This window comes from Tenrec ecaudatus, chromosome 13 (assembly GCF_050624435.1).
Source record: "Tenrec ecaudatus isolate mTenEca1 chromosome 13, mTenEca1.hap1, whole genome shotgun sequence".
NCBI lineage: Eukaryota > Metazoa > Chordata > Mammalia > Afrosoricida > Tenrecidae > Tenrec > Tenrec ecaudatus.
In genome coordinates this window covers 2987165-3011683 of record NC_134542.1, presented here as the reverse complement: position 1 = coordinate 3011683, position 24519 = coordinate 2987165, and the positions used below count along the sequence as shown (strand labels likewise).

The following is a 24519-nucleotide window of genomic DNA, read 5'->3' as shown; positions in this document are numbered from 1 at the left end:
AAAGAACTAGAAAAATGTGTGTTTTGGTCCGTGCTATACGGCACCCTAGCTGACTCGTTCCTTCCTTCTGACCTTTCTGTGAGGGATGTCCAGTTGTCTACAGATGGGTCTCCACTCTGACCCTCCTTTTTCACATCAATATGATTGTTTGTTTTGGATTTTCTGATAGCTGATCCTGTTGACACCTGTGATCACACTGGCTGAGGTGCTGCTTCCATGTAGACTTTATTGCTTCCCGGCTAGATGGCCGCTTGTTTAACTTTAAGCCTTAAGGCCCCAGATGCTTATGCGCACATTTGCTCATGAACCCATTCTATCTTTAGCCGTCATGTTGGGCAGGTGAGCATCACAGAATGCCAGGTTATTACAACAGTGAGTTCTTGCGTTGTGGAAGGGCTTGAGTAGAGGCCCAATGTCTGTCTGCTACCTTAATACTTGACATATAAATATATATGTAGACTTATATTTTTTATATTAATATGCTTACATAGACATGCTCTTATTTATACCTCTAAATGTCTTTTGCCACCTAATTCTTTCCTTTTATTTCCTTTTACTCTCCTCCTGCCCCACTATCATTCCGACCTTCATTCAGCTCTCCATAGTTCCTCTCGGCTACATTGCACTTGATCAAACCCCACCAGGCATTCTATGCCCTCCTTGCCATCACTTTTAGCCCTCTTGTTGATTCCTTGTCCCTGAGTTGGCTTCTCCCAGCCCACCTTGTTTCCCCCTATTCCTCCTCTCCTATGTTATCCCCGGAACCATTGGTCTGGTTGTTTTCTCCTCAGGATTGTTTATCTTGCCTATCTTATATAGATAGACCTAGCAAAAAAGAGAGAGGAGGGAGGTGGGAAGCCTGTCTATTGACCCTTATGAATGTTTTCCTATAGGGTCTGATGAGGTGCCAAACCCTGACCCCGAGTCATAAGTCTCTTTGAGATTCCTGGGGAACTTGGTTGCTTTGCTCCCCTTGCTGTTCTGTTGTGCTCCTTCGTGTTTCGCCCCAGTGTGGGGAGGTCAGACTGGGCACTGTTCCCACACTGTCTCCAGTGCGATCTCCAGTAGCACCATGGGTCAGTGAGGGACATCATGTCTTGGGATGGGGCTGGCCCTGTGGTCCTCTCTGTGCATTGGCTGCTCAAAGAGGAATGTCATCCTTGAGGCTTGATGTGTCAGGGTGAGGTATGCCCACGACCCCCACATCCCCCTCTCCTTCCCTCTTGGTTTGCTCCCGTGGGGTCTGGGCAGACCTGCCTTTCTCTCCAGGCTATATCTTCCGTGCTATTCTCTGTCGTGCATTCTTCTGGGGAGGGGTCGACATAACAGGAATTCTGACCTTTTTGGTGAACTTTCTTTTTAACACATACCCAGGGAGGTTGAAAAGATTGTCTTATTTAAATGGTACCATTCTAACAGCAACTTCTCAATGCTAGAATTGTTGGCTATAGTTGCCAAGATCCTTCTGTATTTCTAATAGTATTTTTTTCTAACATAATGTTAGGTACAATATCAAATATTCATTCCTTTTCTAGAATATACATCCTTGAGTGATGGAGGCCTCTGCAGTGCTGGGAACAGCTTCTTGTAAAGGCTATTACAGGAGTGCAGGAACCCTCCAGCAAGGTAAGGCTCCACGTAAGCTGCCTTTATTCTGGTGGGGCAGGTGCTGTCAAGCCCAGAAAACCCCCCTTCCATGTTGCCAACTGTTAAAGGTTCCCTCTGAGTAATGTCTTTAATTTTGCAACATCACTCCACTGAGTTTTGATAAATACAAGCAATGTAGGCGAGGGCCTCTACGGGATTGGTTGCAGAGTGGAAAAGGAGCAGGAATGTAAGGTTTCTGTCCAGGCAGGCTTTTGCGGACTGCTAACAGATAATGTGGTCATAAGTAAATGTGCTTTAAGGATTAAGTGGCATTCTGGATTAAGAAATAAGACAGACTCCTAGTCACATTGCTCACAACACACATTTAAAGCAGAAAAGAAAGGTTTTAAAGTATGGGAAAGTGAAGGGACAGATGAACATTAAAATAAGAGGGATATTCATAGAGTACTATGTAACATGATACAGTAGGTGCAGAAAGCATTATAAGAAGGTAAGTGGGTATTGTAAAATGATAAATTCACATTATGCAATGCAGATACTAGTCAGGAACTCTAATGAATCAAATGTAATTCCTGTTCATGTAGCAAACACTATTGGAAATCTAAGGAAAGGATGCTGGAGTTCTTTCTCTCTTTCACAGTTTATCTCCATAGGGGTTTCTCATGGAATTTAAAAAGCACCATCCCCTCAAGTAATGAACTTTAAAATATGAACCTGAAACAGAGAGATGGGGGGGGGTAATAAGTAAGAGGTATAAATACAGCTTACCAAATAGGTGGCACCTTCAAAAAGTGTGTAAAATGGAATTAAAAGATAATGGCATTTTTCAATGAACTTTTTGAAGTCCTCTCATGAAAATATCCTCCAGTGCTATGGCAGTTAAAAGTAGTTTGGCATCGTTGTACAAAAAGATAATAGGTTAGTAAAATGGAATAAGGAAAAGGTGACATAGGAAATGATGAAGCAGAAAGGTAAGAAGGACTTTGGAATTTTATAAAGATGCCATTTCCACTCAGAAGGAAAATAACAGTGTTCACCACGGCATGAGGACTCAGGTGTGCATTTGTTGGTGGTGGGGATACATTACTCTTTTTATGGGGTTGCTGTAACTTGGAGCCAACTCACAGCACTGTTTACAACAGCACCCTTCATACGAGAGAGAAATTCAACAAGAGCATTCACTCAGAGCATTCGAAGAAATTGTTAGAGACACTTGATAATCAAGTGGTAGGGAGGACCAGGGACACAGAAGCCAGAAGAAAAATGGATCAATTTAACCAAATAATCGTAAATGCTTTGGGGGGACAAGGTATGGTGGGAAATGTAATGGATACGCTGTAGACTCGGAGAAAATTCACTTACATTACAACTATAAAACATGGGAGTTAATATCCAGACTACATAGGAGCTTAGAAATCTGTAAGAAAAAAATCACTCACAATATTACAATAGAACCTAGCACTGCTCTCCATTCTAATCCTTATCTATAAGGTCCTACCGGACATGATTTGCATCTGGATCGTCTTTTTTGTTGTTGCTGTTTTCTGTATTGTTTTGTTTTATCATTTTATTGGGGCTCATACAACTCTTACCACAATCTTCCATCCATCTACTATGTCAAGCATATTTGTGCATTTGTTGCCATCATTTTCAAAACATTTTCTTTCTATTTGAGCCCTTGATATCAGCTCATTTTTCCCTTCCTCCCTCATGAACCCTTGACAGTTTATAAATTATCATTATTTTTTCATGTCTTACACTGACCGTTGTCCCCCTTCACCCAATTTTCTGTTGTTCATCCCCCTGGGAGGGGATTATATGTAGATCATTGTGATTGGTTCCACCTTTCCCTTACCCTCCTGGTATGGCTACTCTTAATATTGGTTCTGAGGGTGTACCTGTCCTGAATTCCCTGTGTTTCCAGCTCTTATCTGTACCCATGTACATGTTCTGGTCTGGCCAGATTTTTAAGGTAGAATTGGGGTCACATTGGTGTGGGGGAGGAAGCGTTAAAGAACTAGAGGAAAGTTGTATGTTTCAACGGTGCTATACTGCACTCTGACTGGCTCATCTCCCGTGATCCTTCTGTAAGAGGATGTCCAATTGCCTACAGATGGACTTTGGGTCTCCACTCCACACTCCCCCTCATTGACAATGTTATGATTTTTTGCTCTGGGTCTTTGATACCTGATCCTATTGACACCTCATAATCACACAGGCTGGTGTGCTTCTTCCATGTGGGCTTTGTTGCTTCTCAGCTAGATGACTGCTTTTTTATCTTTAAGACCCCAGGCACTCTATCTTTTGATAGCCAGGCACCATCAGCCTTCTTCACTACATTTGCTTACGCATCTATTTTGTCTTCAGCAATCATGTTGAGAAAGTGAGCATCATGGAATTCCAGGTTATTAGAACTAAGTGTTCTTGTGTTGAGAGAGTACTTGAGTAGAGACCCAATGTCCATCTGCTACCTTAATGCTAAACATATATATGTGTGTGTACATAGATCTATTTCCCCATCATCATATATAAATATATTTACAAATGTACATGCCTATATTTAGACCTCCATAAATGCCCTTTGCCTCCTAGGCATTTTCTGTATTTCCTTTTACTTTCCTCTTATCCCATTGTCATGTCCACCCTTCATTTGGGTTTCAGTAATTCCTCTTGGTTACATTGCCCTTGATCAAGCCCTACCAGACATTCCATACCCACCTCGTCGATTTTAGATCACTTGTTGTTCCCTTGTCCCTGGGTTTGTTAGCAGCCACTTCTTTTCCACTGCTTCCCACTCTCCCCTGTCCCCCTGGAATCGTCGATCCCGTTGTTTTCTCCTCAGGATTGTTTATCCCGCCTATTTTATCTAAATAGACATGCAAATACAATATTAAGTACAAAAACAAGACAGCAAAACAAAACCAAGGAACAACAAAAAAGACCCAAAAAAATGAATTGCCTATAAATAGTTCAAGGTCTGTTTGTTGACCTTTAGGAGTATTTTCTGGTCGAGTCTGATGAGGTGCCACACCCTGGACCCACAGTCTATTTTTTGGTATTCCCTGGGAACTTCATTGCTTTGCTCCCCTTGCTGTTCTGTTGCACGCCCTTATTGTTCCGCCATGGTGGCATCTGGGTGGTCTTATCATTAACCTCCAACTCCATTTGTCTAGAATTAACTTATCTTCCTCCCGTTTTCCTCATTTTCTAATTCTGTTCATGTAAGCCCCCTCTCTTTAGCTCTGAATGTTCCCATCCAAATGCAGTGCCATGGCACACCCCTTGGCGTTCTCTTGGAGCAGTGTTCAAGCAGATGGCACCTAATTGGAGGTCAGTTAGGGTTCTTTCCTGGCAGTCTTGCTGATCATGATCAGGTCCCCTTTTGTTCTCTTGCTCTAGCCGCCTCTAGTCCCCCTTTTCAAGCTTTCCCCCTTTAAAACTCAACTCCTGCCACTTGACGAGTCTTAGTATAAAAGGCAGGTATCAGAAAGCTCTTTTGCGGTCCTGTGGACACCTCCGTGGCGGGCTTTCACTCCTGCAGGGCCGGCTGACGGTGTCTTGGAAACCTCCCAGTCTTTCACATGCTAAGTTTCCGTGTCCTGTTTCATCTCCCTCAGAAACAAGAAGTTTCTCTCTTTTGCTTCAAAGCACCTGTCTTCTAGACATTTACCTACCCATTCTATCAGCCTGAGAGTCAGCGTTGTCATCTTGATGTGTGCTTACCAAGCATGGGCCTTTGGGATGGCACCCACATCTTTTCCTTTGTGCTGTAAGCTTAGGCTGGCACTAGGAGGGACTCAAAGACTCAGGAAGTAAGTTTATGAAAAGTAAGTTTTATTGCACCTGCTTCCAAATGCACACAAAAAACTCCTTGCCACTGAAAGAATTTAAGAAGCACCTCGACTAGCCTCAGGTATATGCTGTGGAGTTGCGGGCAATATAAACAATGCCTCTGCACGGGGAGAGCTTGGACCAGGTCACATCCAAGCTCATTGTCAGTGCTCGATCTGTAATGTTGTAATGTGGGTTTTATTATCATTACTGTTTTAATCAGATGGTCTGTCTAGCTCGGAGAAAGAAAAGTGCTGCAAGGACGTCAGATGCCCTGTGCCTGATGGTGACGGGGACTCGAGGCGAGGAGACGGAGCTCATGCCAAGGAGCTCAGCAACCCTGAGCGGGTCGATTATTTGGAGCATCCCTGTGGAGGGAGCGAAGGCACGAACGGAGAGAGTGCTCACTCCCAATCAAGCGAGTTTGAAGACAGCATTGAATATGCTTTCTTGAATGAAACATACTCCATCCATTATTCAGATGCCAAACTAAGAGCTGAAAGTCCTATTCAAGTAAATTCAGAATTAAAATCTGAAACGCAGAAAGGAGAGACAGTGCCTTTTGATATCCTGGAGCAACAAGGTATTAAGAGTAGAGGCTTGGACCAAATCTACAGGATTGCTGGTGATGCTTGTAAAGAAAGTGCTGAAGGCGAGCCAAAGAATGATCTGGAGGAAGACTCACAGCAGGAGTATCATAGTGCAGAAGAACAAGAATACTTAGATAACCATTTATCTTTTGACCAATCAGAAATATTAAACATACCTAATCTGGAACTTCCTGGATCGAAGCATTTAGGTTATGAAGCCAGCATTCAAGAAGACAATCAGTTTGAATTGGGAACGAGTTCTGTCATCTCTCTAGATTCAATGGATGCTTGTGGGCAAGGTGATGTCTCCCAGTTCCAGACTTCGGATATGCTAAGAGAATATCATGAAAGAAAACATGGAAAATGTTCAGAACAAGAAACCAGTTTAAGGTACCACTCGTTGCTAGATGAAATGATTCTGACCGGTTGTTCTCTTCAAGAGCACGAGTCTCAGCCTAAGGGTGTTTTCTTGAGTCCTTCAGAAGCCCCAGCAGCTAAAACATACACTGGCAAAATGAAGGCTCAAGTAGCGGAAAGTGGCGATTGTAGAACTAGAGTTGTTGAGAAAAACCTGTACCAGCATCTCGAAGATCCTAGTGCTTTACCACAGGAAGCCGCTCTAGAGATGTTGCTTCAGCCCTGCAAAGAGCGTCAGCACGCCTGGGACGCCGTCATCTCTGCCTCTGGATACCCAAATTATAGAGGTCAACAAAGCACCTCTGACCCGGCCTTCGACTTATCCGCTGCTCTACCAAGGATCACCCCCAAAGATAAGCGGTCAGTAGAAGACACCTCCCAGAACATTGCTGATAGCAGTGGCCCAGGTAAAATGTGCTCTCACACCGTGGAAGGGACGTGTCCAGCATCACTGATGGAAAGCGCATTACTGATGGACAGTGCAGTGACCGTCACCCAGATGGTGGATGCCAGCACCGACTTTAGGGCTTGTTTCACAACCAGCAGGGCGACAAGTGCACGGCCTTCCGTGGCGTCCGTATCAAGCAACACAGAGATAACAATGATGAATAAGAAACGACCCGGCGAGTGGCAGAGTGAGAAGCCAAGGAGTGTGGCTTGTAACACAGATTGGTCATTCAGTCAAGATGGTGTGGATGCACAACTGGCTGTGCTGACAGGACCGGGCAAACTGCCCTCTGCTGATGGGGTAAAGCCAAGTGGACGTTTCCTACACAAGGTAAGAGCCAGTGTCACATGTAGCACACGCAGTTTAACTTTGTAGAGGGGCGGCTTTTGGCTGCTTCGGTTCCTTGGATGGTAGCGCCCTCCGGGGTGCCCTCAGACAATGGCAGGTGTGGAGGAAGGCTAGTGAGTTCACCCCAACTCATCCTCCCCTGGCAGCTGTGCCACAAAACTCAGCTCAAATGGGGTTCCATGTTTTGCCCACTGGGAACCCCTAGTATAAGGTGGGTTATTTGTCACCGCCCCAATTTAATTTTGAATGCCGTTTTCAGGATTCTCTGGAATTAAGAAAAACGCTCGAGATCACAGACTTGAAGAACTATCCTGAGAGGTATGTCAGAGGTGTTAAGCTTGCAGATGGAGTGACGCAGAGTGAGGCGGGGTCGGGCTTCAAACCAAGACTGACTTTCCCTCTTAAGATATATGCCCAGAAGTTGTCACAGATGCGTGGAATTCCACGCAAATGAACATGAAAACAATACACGTCGTCCTCGACATGTTGAGATTTTAGTGTTGATAATTCATATTCAGACCAAATCCATGCTGATTGAGTTACTCTATTTTCTTTTATCTGATTCTGAGGTAGAACAAAGAACACCTTTGGAAAATGTCTTATATTTGAAGGAGTAAATAGCTGTTTTCACTGCAGTTTTCGCTCTGGCTTTCATTTATTGTATGGTTTAGTTTTCCTTTATTAGAACAGAAGGCCTCTGAAAAGCCAGGTGAGTTACAATTTCCTGCGGTCGCTTATTTGTGCTTCACTCAGTCTTCTCATGAGTCCTCTCCTGTGTGTCAGCCCTAGGAAAGGGCCGAAGCCCTGAGCGCAGCGGGCGCCATGACTGGTAGCGAGGGAGGACCGCCAAAGCCAACATGGGGACACCCAGTCAAGTGGGGCTCCGTAGGACAGTGGTACCGCTCGTAATTACTAACCAACGGAGATTCTGTCCACTTCTACTCTGAGTACTGTGTTAAAGAAATAGCCCAGCTTTAGAAATCTTGGTCAAAGCTTGGTTTTGGGAAATCCCATTGTTCTGAATACATGAAGTCATAACTGGACGTTGGAACCTTGTTTTAATAAAAGAAAGCCAAGAATTTACACGAAGTATAACTGATTATGTATATATTTCCTTGACTTCTAAGCTTTAACTCTTTACATCCTTAATCATCCTGGGAAGCATAGGAAATTTAAGAGCCATTTCCAGAGAGAATGGTTGGGTTGTTACCAACACCTGCCTTTTATTTTAAAGGGAATTCCCGCTTTCTAAGGAGATGGAGAACTTGGCATTGCAGTGCTGTCAGAAGGTCATGCAGCGAGCCCTCAGCGCTGAGCTGCACCTCCTGGACGCTCACTACCAGATGTGCCACCACCACTGCTGGGACCTCTACAGGCTCGTGATGTCAGAGAAGGAAGGGGCGCACAGGTGCGAAGCTGTTGTCCAGCTATGTATCCACAGAAACGCCCCACTGGCTTTCAGGGCACTAGAAAACATCTCTGAGGCTCTGCTGAGCAGCCGAGATAAGAAGCAGATGATTGCTGGGCGTACTGGCTGACCTGTGGGTGGCATGCACTTCCGAAAGCCCCTGGCGGGTGGCAGAGTGCAGAGATGGGCCTGCTGTTTCTGTCGGCTCGTCCACGTATAGATGGGGTCATGGGGGTTCATGATGGTGTGGTGAGGGCAGCTCTTGCTGTCACAGAGAAGAGGCATATCTCAGTCATTTCATTTTACCACTTCAAAGTGAAAAAGTTTCAAGATCCTGATAACATTAGAACTAAGTGTCTGCTATAATACAAGAGGACTTAAACATGTTTGTGGGAAAGTTCCATTCTCTTTCATTCCATTTTCCACAAACTTTTTAAAGCCCGTTTCTATTTGTATTCAGTGGACCGCTTGAACCAAAATAATTGCATTTTATGCACTTAACTCTCAAACAGGAACTTAACAAGTCATTCTGCTAAGAAGGAATTAGGCTCAGCATTGCTGTCTGTCTTGGGAGATATAAAAGCTAGATACGAAAGTCTCAAAGAAAAAATCAGCAAAGGCAAGCCGCTGGAGGAGCTGCCCCCCCTGTCCATAGAGTCGAAACTGTTATCTGCCTTGTCTGCTTTTGCTGCCGCGGTAAGTAACGGTGCTTTGGGAATACAGTTGTCCCTTCAGACAGAAAACATGGCTAACTGGTTTCTCTCCCTTCTGTCTCCCTCTCTAGCTCATGAAAGAAGAAACACTCGTGTGAGTGGAGGCGTCCCTCTAGTTAGAATCACCAGATCCTTCCGCTGACTTTGCGACGTCTCTTGTTGGGGGCCTTATTCAGGACATTGGTACATTCTTGAACATGATCTTTCTCTCATTAGCTTTCCAGGAACCGCGTCTGAGCCGCAGAATCAAAATGTGCCTGATGATGCCTCTTCAGACCTACAAGAGGCGCGCTCTCAGGTGAGGTTTGTAAAGTGTAGCTCACCAGGCTCTCCAGCCTGCCTTGTACGGATTCAGAAAGCCGGCCAGCATCGTGAGAAGCTCTCCTCCCCTCTTCTCTTGGCTGGCTGGCTTCGTGTGCTGCCGCTCGAGAGCCATGCCCATGAAAGGAATCCGTGTGCACCTCTCGTTCCAGGCCTCTGCAAATAGATGTCCAGTAGGGTGACCATGTAACTGATCAGCCTAGGACACCGGTGGTGGTGAAAGAGTTTGATTGGCACATAATCCACGTACCGTCCAGTAGTTCAGTCATGTACAATCAAGAGTCATGTTATTAACTGGCTGTTGGAAATAGGTACAAGCCCGGACTTTTCTAGGCAAGCCTGGCATGTGGCTACCATGGTGTTGAGACAGAGCTGTTAAACCTAGTGCCTTCCCCTTCCCCCACATAGGTCCGGCAGGCCAGAGAACAAATGCTTTTAGTTCTTACTCCTTTCGTTAAATGGTGAAAGGTTTAAAAATACCTTTTAGGGCAGCGGTTCTCAACCTTCCTGATGCTGTGACCCCTTAATACAGTTCTTCATGTTGTGGTGGCCCCCAACCATAATTATTTTTGTTGGTACTTCATAGCTGTAATTTTGCTACTGTTATGAATCATTGTATAAATCTCTGATATGTAGGACATATTTTTATTGTTACAAATTGAACATAAAGCATAGTGATTAATCACAAAAGCTATAATGGAATTATATATTGTGAAATATTTATTGCCAATGACATGAATGAAATTTTGCATGAAGCATGGTGTAGCATGGGTAACAGTCTTAATATAACAACAGTAGACTACATTGCTACATCTTACAACAGTATGCATAAAAAGCCAAAGTCGGTGTGAAGGTTGAGATAGATTCTTTCTCACCAGAACAACATATCTGCAAGGGGGCGGACACACCATCAGAAGTATGTTTTTGATGGTCTTAGGTGATCACTGTGAAAGGGTTGCTCGATCCCAGACCCACAGGCTGAGAACCGCTATTTTAGAGTTTTCTGAATCGCTGGTTTCCCAAAGGCGATCTCATTTGTGTGGAGCACTTTGCAGCCCGGCCTTGAGGCCAGAGAGGAATACAGTGGTGTTCTAGCAGAGGGAGAGCAGTGGCCTCAGGGAGCCCGGTTTGCCCCGCTCTCTGGCTCAGGCAACCCTGTAGTTTCGTTATTCGAGCTGGAGTCCAAACCAGAAGTGAAATGCCTGATTGATACATGCTTCTTTCTATTAAAATAAATAATCGAAATTAAATTTCTACAACAGATGATCTCTTTTTTTAAAAAGATAAGCCATATTCTTTAAAGAAAATGAATTATCAACCAAAACTAAATGGTTTTCTTTGCTTAACCTTCTCACATAGTTTGCTTAAACAGCTTCTCAGATTAATGGTACAAGTTCTGGAGAGTGGTGTTTTTGTTGTTTCCCCCTCCCCCCACCCCCCAACCGTTATGATGGTAGCTCTGGCAGAACCTTCCGCTTGTTTGGGTAGAACAGTGTTACTTTCAAATGAACACAATGCTGCAATAACTTACTTTTATGGCCTTCTTCGTGGCTGTGACACAGATGTTTTAGATGATGTTACGGGGCTAGGAATGGGCATCGGTGGTGTATCCTGTGGTGTTCCTGAGCTCCAGCTGCTTGTGTACTGCCCTCACAGTTGGCCAGAGCCATCTAGTACTGATCATGTTTGTTACTGCCTCTGTCTTTAAGTGATTGTTCTTTTAAGCACGATTTCCAGGTGAGGCCTAATGTTCCCTTTCACCTGTGGGAGGCGCTACAATAATACAAAAGCCCGTGAGAGCTGGGACCCAGCAGGGGGGCCCTGGTGTTCGCTCTGAGTGAGAAATACCTGGTTTCCTCCTGGCAGGAGCCCACCCTGCAGAGGGGCTGGCCTTCCCGGCTTTGACTCATGCTTCCTACATACAGAGAGAGGCACATGCCAGCACGCACCTTCGTTGCCAACTGACATGTTAGAACCACATGTTAGCATGGAGAACGTTCGCCTAAATCCTGTCTCACCAACTTCTAGCTGTGTGGAAGCCAGGTCCCTGGGCAGATGGTCTGGGTGCAAGTCCTAACCGTCAACTGTACAGCCAGAAGCAACAAGTTCCTCACCTCTGAAGTGGGCGGACAGTGGCCTGTCTCTCCGGCCCCCGTGTGAGGGCTGAACAAGGCCAGTGTTCCTCACCAGGCAGGGCGCTATGGCAGCTGCTCATTGTCCACTGCTGATGTCCTGTCACTTCAACTCTCAGGTGTCTGTAGTGTCTGAGAACCGCCAGCCGAGACAAGACGCAGTGGCTCAGAAAGAGGCTTCGAACCACGTGGACATCATTGAAGACTTTAGTCACATGAAACTCAATGACCCTGGTCAGTATGAAACTAGTAGCTTATGTAACTGACAAGCCGCAAGTCATGAGGTTAAAGGACTCCTAATGCTGATATTAAGTCCTACTAAGTATTTTAATTGACTGCATCATTCTGATTAGGAGAATCAAGTATAATTTTTTTATAAATCGTTTTATTGGCTCTTACAAACAACACATACATCAATTGTGTGCATCAAGCACATTTGCACATAAGTTGTCGCCATCATTTTCAAAACATTTTCTTTCTACTTGAGCCCTTGGTATCAGTTCCTCTTTTTCTCCCACCCTCCCCCCTTGTGAACCCTTGATAAATTATAAATTATTGTTTTCATAACTTAGATTGGCTGCTGTCTCCCTTCACCTATGTTTTTATTGTTCGTCCCTGGTTTGGCGGGGGTGGCGGGAGTTATACATAAATCCTTGTGATTGGTTTCCCCTTTCTCCCCCAACCTTGCCCCTACCCTTATGGATCACTACTCCCATTGCTGTTCCTGGGGGGTTATCTATCCTGGATTCTGCGTGTCGAGAACTCTTACCTGTGTACATGCTCTGGTTTAGCTGGGTGTGTAAGGTAGGACTTGGGGGAGGGAGGGAAAGAAGCATTAAAGAACTAGAGGAATGTTGGCTGTTTCATCTCCACTCCTTCTCATCAGTTAGATTGTTCGATGCCTGATCCTGTTGACGCCTCATGGTCACACAAGCTGGTTGTGCCTCTATGTGGCCTTTGTTGCTCCCCAGCTGTGACCCCTTGTTTAGCTTCAAGACTTTAGGACCTTAGATGCACTCTCTTTTTATAGCCAGGAACTATCAGCTTTCTTCACCACATTTGCTTATGCCCCCATTTTGACTTAAGTGATCATGTCAGGGAAAATCAAGTATAATTTTATGCTTTTTACTTGACAACTTTATGATATGACAAGTAATGTAGGCTTTTCTTGTATTTATTTTTTTGTTATTAATATTCCTTTAAAAAACATTATCTTTTTAAAAAACATTTATTAGCGGCTCATACAACTCTTATCACAATCCATACATATGCATACATCAATTGTATAAAGCACATCTGTACATTCTTTGCCCTAATCATTTTCTTTTTTTACATTTTATTAGGGGCTCATACAACTCTTATCACAATACACACATATACATATATCAATTGTATAAAGCACATCCTTACATTCTTTGCCCTAATCACTCTCAAAGCATTTGCTCTCCACTTAAGCCCTCTGCATCAGGTCCTCTTTTTCTTGTATTTAATTTGTATTAGTTTTTAAGATCATTTTATTGGGGGCTCTTGCAACTCATAACAATCCACACATCAATTGTATCAGGCATATTTGTACATATGTTGCCATCATTCTTTTCTAGACATTTACTTTCCAATGAGCCCTTGATATCTGCTCCTCTTTTCTCCCTCCCCCACCACCCTCGTGACTCCTTGATAAATTTTAAATTGTATTATTAATATTATATCTTACACCGACCACTGTCTCCCTTCTCCCATGGTTTCTGTTGTTCATCCCCCTGGAAGGTGGGGGTGTGGGGTTATGCTTATGTGTAAATCATTTCTATCGGTTCCCCCTTCTCCCCACCTCTCCCCTTCCCCTTCTGGTATCACTATTCCTATTCCTGATTCCAATATCTAATTTGTATTTCTGCAAGTAGTCTGCGTTTCTATTTTGGTATTGTCTTCTCTGGGGAAAAAAAAGATGCTCATTCCAAAAACCATCAATTCCCACTCTTAATGAAATAACGAGCGACAGCACTGCTCTTTCACCTTAAAGGTTTTTCACTGTGATTTTGTATAAAGGTAAAATATCTTTTAAAAAGTGCAACTTAAATTTTTTTCTGAATGACTTAAGCTGGTCAGCTGGTCACTCCATTTGAAAAGTGCCTTGATTCCGGGAAACCTGGGACTGACTTCCTCTCAGAGAACCTCCACATTGGCTCACTCATCTGTCTGCTTCCTGCTTTCAGGCTTACCCACAACACTAGATAACGTATCAGAGGGCTAAACGGTATATTGCTCATAGCCCATTGTTTCCCATTTCTTAGATTGCAGAAGTTATCAGGAAATAAGTGATGATTGGTTTGATGCTAAAGACAACCTTACAGGAGTTGATGTCTCCAGAATCCAAGGGAATCAAATAGAGCAAGACAGATGGACTTCAAAGTTTACACCAGGTTGGTGCCTAGGAATTTATGGGAAAATCATAATCTAGTGTATTTCAAATAGTGTGCATGTCTTTGTCATTTGTTATGTGGAGGGCTAAGCTGTCTCGATATTTTGTTTCTTTTGCAGCTTTATTTAAAATGAGAAAATAGATCGTTTTGGAGGTTAATTTTCCCAGAAAACTGTCTGCTACTAGTTTAACTTTGAAGATTTCATTAGCCAATAAAGGGCTGGCCTTTCCTCCCTTCCACCCCAGGACAGCACCGGTGCCCCTCGTGACTCTCTCCTTGGAGCTGTGATCCCTTTCCCTTTTCTCCCCCCACTTTCCCCTTAACCCTCCTGGTGTCCCTACTCTCACTATTGGTCCTGAGGGGCTTATCTGTCCTGGATTCCCTGTGTTTCCAGCTCTTATCTGTACCTGTGAACATGCTCTGGTCTAGCCGGGTGTAAGGTAGAATTGGGGTCATGATTTTAAAATCCATGCTATATGTTCTCTGCAGCAGAGAGGAAGAGCACTGAGGCCTCGTGCAGAGAGAAAGCCTACTTGATCCACGTGGGTGGGCTCTGCCCCTCAGTGTCTGAGGTATGCCAGTTCTTTGAGCGCTTCCTTTCAGTCTCCCTCGTGCTTGCTGCCTCTTACCTAGCCTTGTCTCTTTTTTAGGCTGATTTGAAGTCCCTTTTCCAGAAATACCAAGTTTCTGAGATTTCGATTTATGATTCATCTACTAATTACAGGTAAGTTTCCTAAATTTGGACAGTGGGCTATCTATGGGCATCTGTCTTGCATTGGAGGTCAGAAAATCAGGGCCTCGTGTAGGGGAGTCTTATGGACAGTTAGGTGACCTGGGGGCTCTCTGCCTGGGCTTGCTTTCCTTCTGCCTTAAATTTGTTGATGGCCGGCTGCTGGAAGAGGGAGCTGTGTTGCCCTTGTTTTGTGCAGTGTTTGATGCCGGGAGTGCTGAGTGCACTTGTTAGGAGAGCAGGCCCCAGGCTCCTGTGCCCCTGGGAGAATAGTTAGGGGGCCTGGAGGCCCGGCTGTGGGGCTCCTGGAGGGTCTCAGAGAATACACAATGGTGTCTGACTGAGTGATGATTTTGGTTTGTGTTAGTGGGTTTGTTTATTTTTTTAAGGTAGACAGCTGTGGCATCTACAAGCAGGCACATCCAATCTTTCATTGCTGTTTTATCTGTTAAGACCCTAGGAGCCCTGGTGGGGTCGTGAGTGAGTCAGATGGTGGGCTACTAACCAAAAGAAAGGGTCCCATTGGTAGTTAAATTGAAGGTTACCAAAAATAGATGTTGCATTTTCTTCATCTTAAATGAAATTGATGACGATCATAGGCATTTGGTCTTGCTTAGCCTATCGCGGGTATGAGACTAGGTTTCAGTATGTTATGGTAGTGTGGTCCTGGAATTCAGTGTGAAAGATTATTTTAGTATCCTGTTTACTCCTTGTGTTTCTTTCACTTGCATCTTTTATAGTATGTCTTCCTTGGAGTGTTACACGTTCCCTGAGGAATTTAGAGAATACCATTTATAGAGCTGTAGGCATAGTCTCATCTTTGGAAAGCACGTGAACTTCAGCCTTGGTCTCTACTTTTCCCTTGATGCTGCCTCGGGCTGGTGCTTTTCACTGGGTTCTTAGCACCTGCCCAACCTTTTCAGTTTTACAATCCAAATTCTGTTTGGGTTTCTAACTGGTTTCCCTCCCACCCCCACCCCCTCTGGTCTATGTTCATAGTTTAAAAGAACTAGTACTGAACATACCTCGATGATAATAAACTGGACGTCTGAAATGTTGGCTACCACAGGGCTGGTTCTGACTCGTAGCGCCCCTGGTCCTGCGCCAACTTGTTCTTGTGTCTGAAGGCATTGGTGTCAACCCTCCTTATCGAGGGGCTTCGTCTTTGTCACTGCCCCTCTGCTTTACCAAGCGCAATGTCCTTCCCAGGAACGGCCTCTCCTGAGAACAGGGCTGTCGTTGGTGAGGCGGTCCCGCCAAGCTTGCTTCTACGGAGCGTTCCAGCTGTGCTCCCTCCGAGACAGCTTTCTTGGTTCTGCTGGCGGTCTGTGCTGCTAGAACATTTCCCCAGTGCCGTCAATCACAGGCCGCGGTTCTCCGGCTTTCATGATACGACGTTTGAACTTTCGAGAGTCTGAAATACTGACATTGTTTTCTAGAAAAATTTCATTCTTTGGCTTAACTTTTAGGTGTCGCTGCTTTTCATTGCTAATGTGGGTTACTGGTGTCTTCCCAATAACCCTTGTTTCCCCTGGGTTTTGTTTCCTGGTGGTTTGTCAGCTTTGTGGCCTTGTTGAAAGAACTCGTCCTTAGATTCATTTAGAATTTCTATTTTCTGAGTTTGTCTTTTCTTGCCTTTCCTTTTTTCTGTTTTATTCTTCATTCCCTACCCCACCCTCACTCTGCCGCCGACTTTAATGCTGAGCTTCTTGTGTGTGTAAAATTTGGTTCTAAGAATTCTGCCCTTTCGGGGTCACATCGTTAGCCTTCTGGTAAGGCCCCCTCCCTTTATTATAAGGGTCTTTGTGTACACCATTCCTGCCACAGCCTCTGCTCCATTTCTCATACTGACGGTTTTAATCTTAAAGAGAATTTTTTTTTTTTGCCAATTGAATTTTCTCATTGCTTGGTGATCAAAATGGAATTAACTGCAGTATTTTAAATTTTCTTAAATCTAAAATGATTTCTAATGATTGATATGGGCATTCTTAGTGCTCTTTTTTATTTATTAATCATTTTATTTGGGGGCTCTTACAAATCTCATGGCAATCCATCATTCAGTTGTATTAACCACATTTGTACATAAGTTGCCATCAACATTTCCAAAGCTTTTTCTATTTGAGCCCTTTGTATCAGCTCCTCTTTTCCCTCTCCCTCCCCTGCCCTCTCACCCACGTGAATCCTTGATCAATGATATATTATTGTTGTTATTTCATGTCTTTCACTGACAGTTGTCTCCCTTCATCCACGTTTCTATTATTCATTCCCCTGGGGGGTAGGCTACATAGTCAACCTCGTGATGGGTTTTAGTGTTCTAAGATAGAAAATTTCAACAAATTTATTGGTGATAATTCATAAGACATTAAATCAAACTTTGCCATCTTTTATTTTCCATCTTTAGTTTGCTTTTTATTCCATTGCCCTAAATATTGCTCCCAATCTCAACGTGAGAAATTTTTTATTTGTAAAAGCAGTGGGGTTTTTTTTGTTTTGTTTTTTGAAGAAAACACCTTTTGACCAGGAGTTACAACACTGAGTGTGAGGCAATTAACACTGCCTTCTGGTTTTTTGCCTCTGTTTTAGGTATGCATCTCTGGCTTTTAAGAAAAATAGTAATGCGAAAACAGCAGTGAAAGAGATGAACGGGGCGGAGATACACGGGAAGCCTGCGAGCGTGCGGCTGGTGAAGACTCCTGGAGAGTGTACAGCACCCCTGCCTTCCAGAAATGGAGGCAGGTCCAGTGTGAACAGTGCGGAAAGAAGCACCAGCAAAGAAACCAACCCAGCCACCTGCGTTTCTCGATTGCCCAGAACGAGGCCCAGGCAGCTGGGCCCCGAGCCAGACAGCGAGTTTTTCCCTTTTGACCAGAAGGTCAGTTCTCTTGATGGGTCCTTCAAATGGCCTGTACACATGTCGTTTCTGTAAGAAGCTCGTTAGATAATTGCTCCAGTATCGGCATCCCAGAAGTAAACCGGAGAACAGTGATTCTTCATTGCTTTTGCCCTTGGATCTGCCAGCCTGGCTTTCATTCTGCTCAGGTTAAGGGACGACGGCAGGGAACTGGGTCTTTGTCAGTCTCTATGGAACCACCAGCCACTTTGCAGAAGAAAGACGAGGCTTTCTACTCTCTGAGAGTTAGTCTCAGAAACCCACGGGGGCGGAGCTGTCCTATAGGGTCACTTTGAAGCAGGGAGGCCTCCCTGGCAGTGAGTTTGAATTGTCTGAAGTGCTATAGCTCAGGGACTTTAAGGAGGCTCTGTGCCAGGCCTTGCCAGCTTTTTGTCACACTTTTTTCTTGGACTATACTTCATTAAATATCTAATTCTAATCTCATTACTTTTTTATAGTTGCCCTGTATTTTAATACATCCTCATTTGCCTCACTGGGTTTTCTGATCATGAGGTGGGAAGAGGTGGTGTTGGCCTTGCTCCCCCTCTGGGTCTCCAGAATTCCTGTCAGGAAGGCATTTGGTGACCTTTTTTCAAACAATCTCCCAGAAAAATCTTTTTTATCTGGAAAGAGTTTAGACAAATGCATACGGATGTGTAGCCATCGCCAAGATACTTAGTGCCATCCTCGGAGAGCATTCTCATGCTCTGCCCTGTTTCTGTCCTTCAAGTCGTGCCTGTTCCAAGTGTTGGTGGAGCATGCTGTGTCCCCTGAAGGGTCCGGCGGATTCGCCTGTCTGATGAAGGACGTAGGTGCAGGATGTAGACAAGTCTTGAGACGGTGTGTGGAGAAAGTAAGCCAGGAAACATGGTCCTAAAGGCATTAGTGAACAGCAAGACTCCAGGAACTGACCGAATACCAAGTGAAATGTTTCAACAAGCACATAAAACACAAAAAGCGCACCATCATTTCTGCCAGGAAATTTGGAAGATGGCTAACTCATGCCCATTCTAAGGAGGTAACCCAATAAAACATAAATCAGCAAGTAGTCATATTATCGACACAGAAGAATTTTTGAAGACAAGTCCACAATGGTTGCCACAATAGTCCATCCACGGTGGGGCTGCCAGAAATTCAAGCCAGACTCGAAGAGGACATGGCCCAGATACGATGGTGGGAATCAGATGAATCCGCTGCAAGCAGGGGGTACCAGAAAGATAAGTGTCTTACTGATGATACGGAGGCATGTTGAGAGTGGATCATAGCACGCTGTGGTAGCATTGAGAATCTGCGTTCCAGAATGCTCCGTTGTACCATGTAGACCAAAAGGCACCCATTTCCACAGCATAAGAGAACACTGAATGACTCAAAACCAGACAGTGTGTCCAGGTTGTATCCTCTCGGCACACCTAGTTCGAAGTTGAACTGTGTGAAGAACACCATGGCGTCAGGATTATTATAAGACTCGTTAGCCCACAACAGACAGATGACACAGCCTTGCTTGCTGAAAGGGCGTGAGGCACTTGCAAATGAAAAGCAAAGACTTCCACCCTCTGTGTGGATTCCACTCAGTGTAAAGAATATAAAAATCCTGATGGAAGTTGTCAAGGTTTTCATTTTATTTGGATCCACAGTTGATGCTTATTAGATAAACAGCAGTCAAATCAGTGTGTTGTCTTAGGAAAACCTGCTGCAGGAGACCTCTTTGTCGTGTTGGAGAGCAAAAATGTCGCTTTGATAACAGGTACATGTGACCCAAGCCATGATCTTTCCAGTTGCCTCGTATGCATGTGACAGATGGACAGTGAATAGGAAGACTGAAGAATTAATATATTTGAATTAATGATATTGTGAAGAATGTTGAAAAACAAATCTGTTGTGGAGAAAGTACAGCCAGAATGCTCCTTAGAAGTCAAGATGGCATAGAAATCTTGGGAGAAAGGTTAGGGAGGTGGAAACACTGACTTGGGAAGTGTACAGACATGGCTGGGATATGTTGAGAGCCAAGAGTTTGGCAGTTTTGTAGAGGTCCCTGCGATTGTTTGGCAGTGCTTTTTAACTTACCTTTGTACCCTGGCCTGCCAGAAGAGCAAACAAATCTTTCTTGGAAGAAGTGCAGCCAGATTGCTCAACAGAAACAAAGATAGTGAGATTTACCTTGTGTGATTGGACATGTCCTCAGGAGGGAATAGGCCTTGGAGGACATCATGCTTAGTCAAATGGCCAACAGAAAGGAGGGACACTCAACCAGATGGACTGACACCGTGGCTGCCTCAGTGGACTGGGACAGAACGGCTGATGGTGTAGGAGCGGGAGCGTTGCTTTCTGTGTACGTGGGTTACTGTGAGGAAGAGTGGCTGTGTTGACTCAGGGCCTTTCCCTCTCCGTTAGACAGGGCATCTGGTGGGGCTGTCACATGACGACGACGCTCGGTCTGTCCAGCTGTGACAGTGGACCTTAGAGTTGGCCAAAGGAAGTGCATTGTTTGGTGCTATCAAGTTGGTTCAGAGTGACCCTGTGAACAGCAGAACGAGACACCTAGCGGTCGGCCTGTGGAGGACCAGTTCACTTACAGTATAAATCACACCTTGGTGGTAGGCAGGAGTGTGTGGGTAGAAAGTCCTCACAATCTCTACCTTCCAGGTGTTTCTCATCACCTTGTTTATTTTTCTCAGATTCTCAACATGTATCCACTCTGCTGGTGTACTCAGTAAGTGCCAGCTGGTATTTTGCATGATACTTACCAGCAATCTGGTCCTTTCTTGAAGAGCCCTTTTGTGGTCTCAACTGTTGCTTTATGATACTCCAAACATCTCATTTATTTATTCAACAAATAGTTATCACCAACTCTGCACTCTGTCCTAGGCTCGGCAAAAGCAGCCGTGCCCAGAAGAAACACTGCTCTTCCGGGTTGAGAGACATAGTGGGGGCAGGGCAGTGTGGCAATGGGCTCATGAATGATGCCTATGAGAGCCTGATGTCACAGGTCTCCACCAGGCCTTTACATCTGAATGTGCCCTTCATGGATTGTTAGGGACTGGCAGTGGTTTCGTGGAGTCTGAAGCCTGGTTAACTACATCTCGCTTTCGTTGTGTCTCCTGAATTGTACGCTCTGTTCCTGGAGGGGCGGGCGCTGCAGTGCATATGACTTACGTGGCCTGCTGGCACTGTTGACGGGTCAGGCTGCTAGCCCAAGGCTAGCAGTGCCAGCCTGCCGGCGCTGAGGAGAAAAATGAGTCCACTGGCTCCGATGGAGACGTAAGCCTTTGTTACCCGGCAAACTTTGCTGTGAGTCAGAGTTGACTCGGGGACTGGGCTTTTGAGTTAGCCTCCTCTGTGGCATGGGGTATAGTTGTGGACATACAGTCTGCTCACTGTACATTTGGTGACTTTGATGTAGAATGTTTATAACTACCATTTAGATAGGCCTTGCTGTGCAGTAGGTGAAAGAATGGAACCCTAATGCTTCCAACTTAAGAGGCACCATGTAATGAGTTGACTTCTTGGCATCGTGAATAGAACTAGTTACGGACTACCTGTGGAGGGAATTTGGGAGAAGAGAGTATGAGAAAAAGAAGGACATGGTCTTAGGTGTTGGGTCAGGCATCCTGGCCGAGGACGATGCCTGACATGGCCTCATACACAGCCCCGCAGCTCCCAGAAAATGCACTTAGGACAGGGGTCCATAAGCAGTCCAAGTATATCAACTTGGTATAAATCGTTGCAAACCAACATTTCTTAGGGAGCCTGATTTTGCCATTTACAATCTTAAAATACAGTTTCAACTAAATAAGCTAGGTCATCTCTGTAAATAATCATCATGTACTGATTTTAGTAAAATATTTTAACTGTTTATTGAGGGTGTCAAGAAGAATTGTAAGGAGATGGAATTGCCCATGTCCTTACCGGATGTGCCCACTCTCTTCATGCCGCCACATACGCTGAACCTGCGCAGCTTTACCAAGATCATGAAGAGACTGGCTGAGTTGCACCCCGAGGTCGACAGGTAAGTAAAGTCAGCAGGACTAAGGTGTCGGTTTAACAGCCTCTGCACTCTTGGGTAAGAATAGCTCCGCTCAGTGGGGGGTCAGCGTGGTCGGGAGCGTGTTGCCTCCGGAGGGGACAGGAAACTATGCGTGTGTCTTTCTTCTGCACAGAGACCGCATTGTTGCGGCCCTTCAGGAAGTGAGGCTGAGTCGCAAAGGCTTTCTGAGCGGCTTGTCTGTGAACACCATCGTGGAGCTGACGTCCTCCGTTTTGAAAAACTCTGCATCCATTTAGTTAGGAACGTGAGCACTAAAAGGTAGGCTGATGGGATCCTCCTCTAAATATGACTGAATGTTGGTAAGCTACTGGTTTTATTTTTATTTTATTATTTATATTAATATATTCTAAATATCTTTTAATACATTTAATATATCATAATATTTATTATTTATTTTAAGCTACTGATTCTACTTATTTTAATAATATACTTTAAACCACTGTATTTAACTATTTAAAATTTTTTTTAATTTTGGTTTTTTAAAAATTTTTTATTTGTTAACTATTAATGTAAAACCAACTACCCTGAAGCTGTGGCTTCAGTAGCACACCCATATCAGCTAACAGTCCTGTGATGGGGTCAGGAGGGCCTCGGCTAAGTGCCCTTTGCTCTGGTCTGTAGTCACCCACAGGTAAGGCTGAGGGCCTGCCTCAGAGATGCCTCCCTTCCAGAGCTGCAGCTGGACTCTGTTCCTCACCTCACAGGTCTCTTGGCAGTGTCTGTTGGGTGTTTGCATTGTGGCAGCTGGCCTCCCCCAGAGTAGGCGGCACCCAACAGCAGGTAGACACTCCAGGCCTTTGTGAGCCGCCCTCCGCAGTCTCCCTTCTCTGCCACGGTCTGTGCACTAGATGTGAGTCACTGTGTGCGGCCCACACTCAAAAGAATAAACAGCAACTCATCTCCCGAAGAGGGTATCGCAGAGTTTGCACGAACAGTGTAAAATTACCAGGAACACTTGTAAAAATCCTTGTTACTTTCTTTTTTTAACAGAATGGTGGGTGGGCTTGTGTTTCCAGTTTTAGGTGCTTCAATCCAACTTCATATGGAGAACAACTAGGAAAGATAATGAAATACACCAAACGTCTGCTTGCAGGCATTGGAGAGCTGGCAAGATAACTGACTAACCTGGCCAGCGTACAGGGAAGATGGGTTTTGGGGAGTTATGCCCCACATGAGGTCACTTTTCTGCTGGTACTATTTTTAAAGGGGCAGGGAGGAGTTTGAAGGGCCCTGCTGACAGCTTTCCAACCCTGGACCAGGATGGTATTAGACAGCCCTGGCTTGCCAGGTGGGCACAGGGCCTTGGTAAAGGGTTTGGAGTACACAAACATCAAGAGCAGATGATTTCTCAGAGGTTCGGGCATGGCTTCACACAGTGTGTCCCTCGATTGGATCAGGGAGATCAGAGGATCTGTGGGGCAGGGTGTTGAAATAGTGAACTCTATAAACACAAGTAGCAAATCGTCACACTTGGAAGAGCCAGTGGGTGGCAGTGGATGCTGGAAGTGTGCCACGTGCCTGTGGAGCCGCACTAGCTGCTGAGAGGACGGGGCTGTAAAGGCACACCGCCTTTCGGTGCCTGGTAAGCCACTCAGGCTGATGCAGTCATCCGTGATGGTGTACAGGGCTTGTCTTCTCTCAAAACTGTCTCGGTGGCACTTGAGCATCTGCTTCTGTTCCCGATGTCACCGTAGTTTAATGAGCTGATTGGAGGAGGAAGGGCCTGGACATAACGAGGTTCCTTTTGGTTTTGTCTGTTGTATGTGGGAAAGCCCTAGGACAAATGCAACCACCTGTGTGCGTGCGTCCACTTGGTGGCCGACCCTAACCCCGTTACGTAATTCCTCTGACGGGGAGTCAGCGGGCGCAGTGAGTGGCAGAGGGTGGTCATAATTGTAGACTGGAGAGTGTTGGCTTTCTGTCTGCACTTGTCCATTGTCACTCTCTCTCCTCTCTAAACCCTGCAGACTCCCAGGAAGGCATGAGCGCCGGCCTCCAGAGAAAGTTGTGCTAACAAGATGATCTAATTAGCCTACAAGAAGATTCAGCTGCTTAGCCCTCTGGAAACCTGGGAACTGTTGCTATAATATTAAGACCTTTATATAGGGTTAAAAGATAACTATAATAAGTTTATTAGCTTTGTATTTCAAATTTGTTTATTTAGAGACTTGAAACGGCATGTTTTGGATAAGAAAAGAATAGTGCCCACGAAGAGAAATGTTTGTTCAATTGTTTTCTACACTTTGCCAAAGAGAATGTGTGGCTTTTTCACATGACCCCCAAAGCTGAAGCATCGGGTCCTTGATGGTTGTGCAGAGTGCTCAGCTGTGTGCACCTCTCAGACTGGACCGTGAGGTGACAGATAAAACACTGAATTCTAGGTAAGGGACATTTCAGAACTTGTATGTGGTTAAGTCTCCAAGGAAAGCAAACCACTGTGATCCATGTGATGTGTTTTAGGATCTCAACATGACGCATTCCGGATGCATTCAGGGATCCAAGATGGCATGAAAAGTTCCACTATCTTCACTTCCATTTCTACCAACTTTTTGCAGTCCCCTCAAAAATCCCCCATTTTTCCACAAAGAATGAATCCAGGCAAGGTCTGACAAAAGGCAGCC

At 44.9% G+C, this 24519-nt stretch overlaps 1 protein-coding gene across 1 annotated transcript; it reads left to right on the top strand.

Annotated features, from left to right (window-relative positions):
* The first annotated feature begins 328 nt into the window (after positions 1-328).
* On the top strand, positions 329-22134 carry RBM44 (RNA binding motif protein 44). The gene is made up of 14 exons (XM_075530128.1): positions 329-339; positions 5676-7224; positions 7502-7573; positions 8496-8650; positions 9163-9346; positions 9435-9457; positions 9580-9661; positions 11936-12050; positions 14105-14233; positions 14723-14805; positions 14884-14957; positions 17547-17835; positions 21714-21859; positions 22005-22134. Exons 1-14 carry the CDS (start codon positions 329-331, stop codon positions 22132-22134), a joined length of 3042 nt encoding a protein of 1013 aa, XP_075386243.1.
* Positions 22135-24519: the final 2385 nt, after the last annotated feature.

Excerpts from the sequence above, each read along its gene's own strand:
- RBM44 (XM_075530128.1), top strand. Across the intron at positions 9,458-9,579 it reads ATGAAAGAAGAAACACTCGT|CTTTCCAGGAACCGCGTCTG; the intron begins GTGAGTGGAGGC and ends TTCTCTCATTAG. Across the intron at positions 14,958-17,546 it reads GATTCATCTACTAATTACAG|GTATGCATCTCTGGCTTTTA; the intron begins GTAAGTTTCCTA and ends CCTCTGTTTTAG.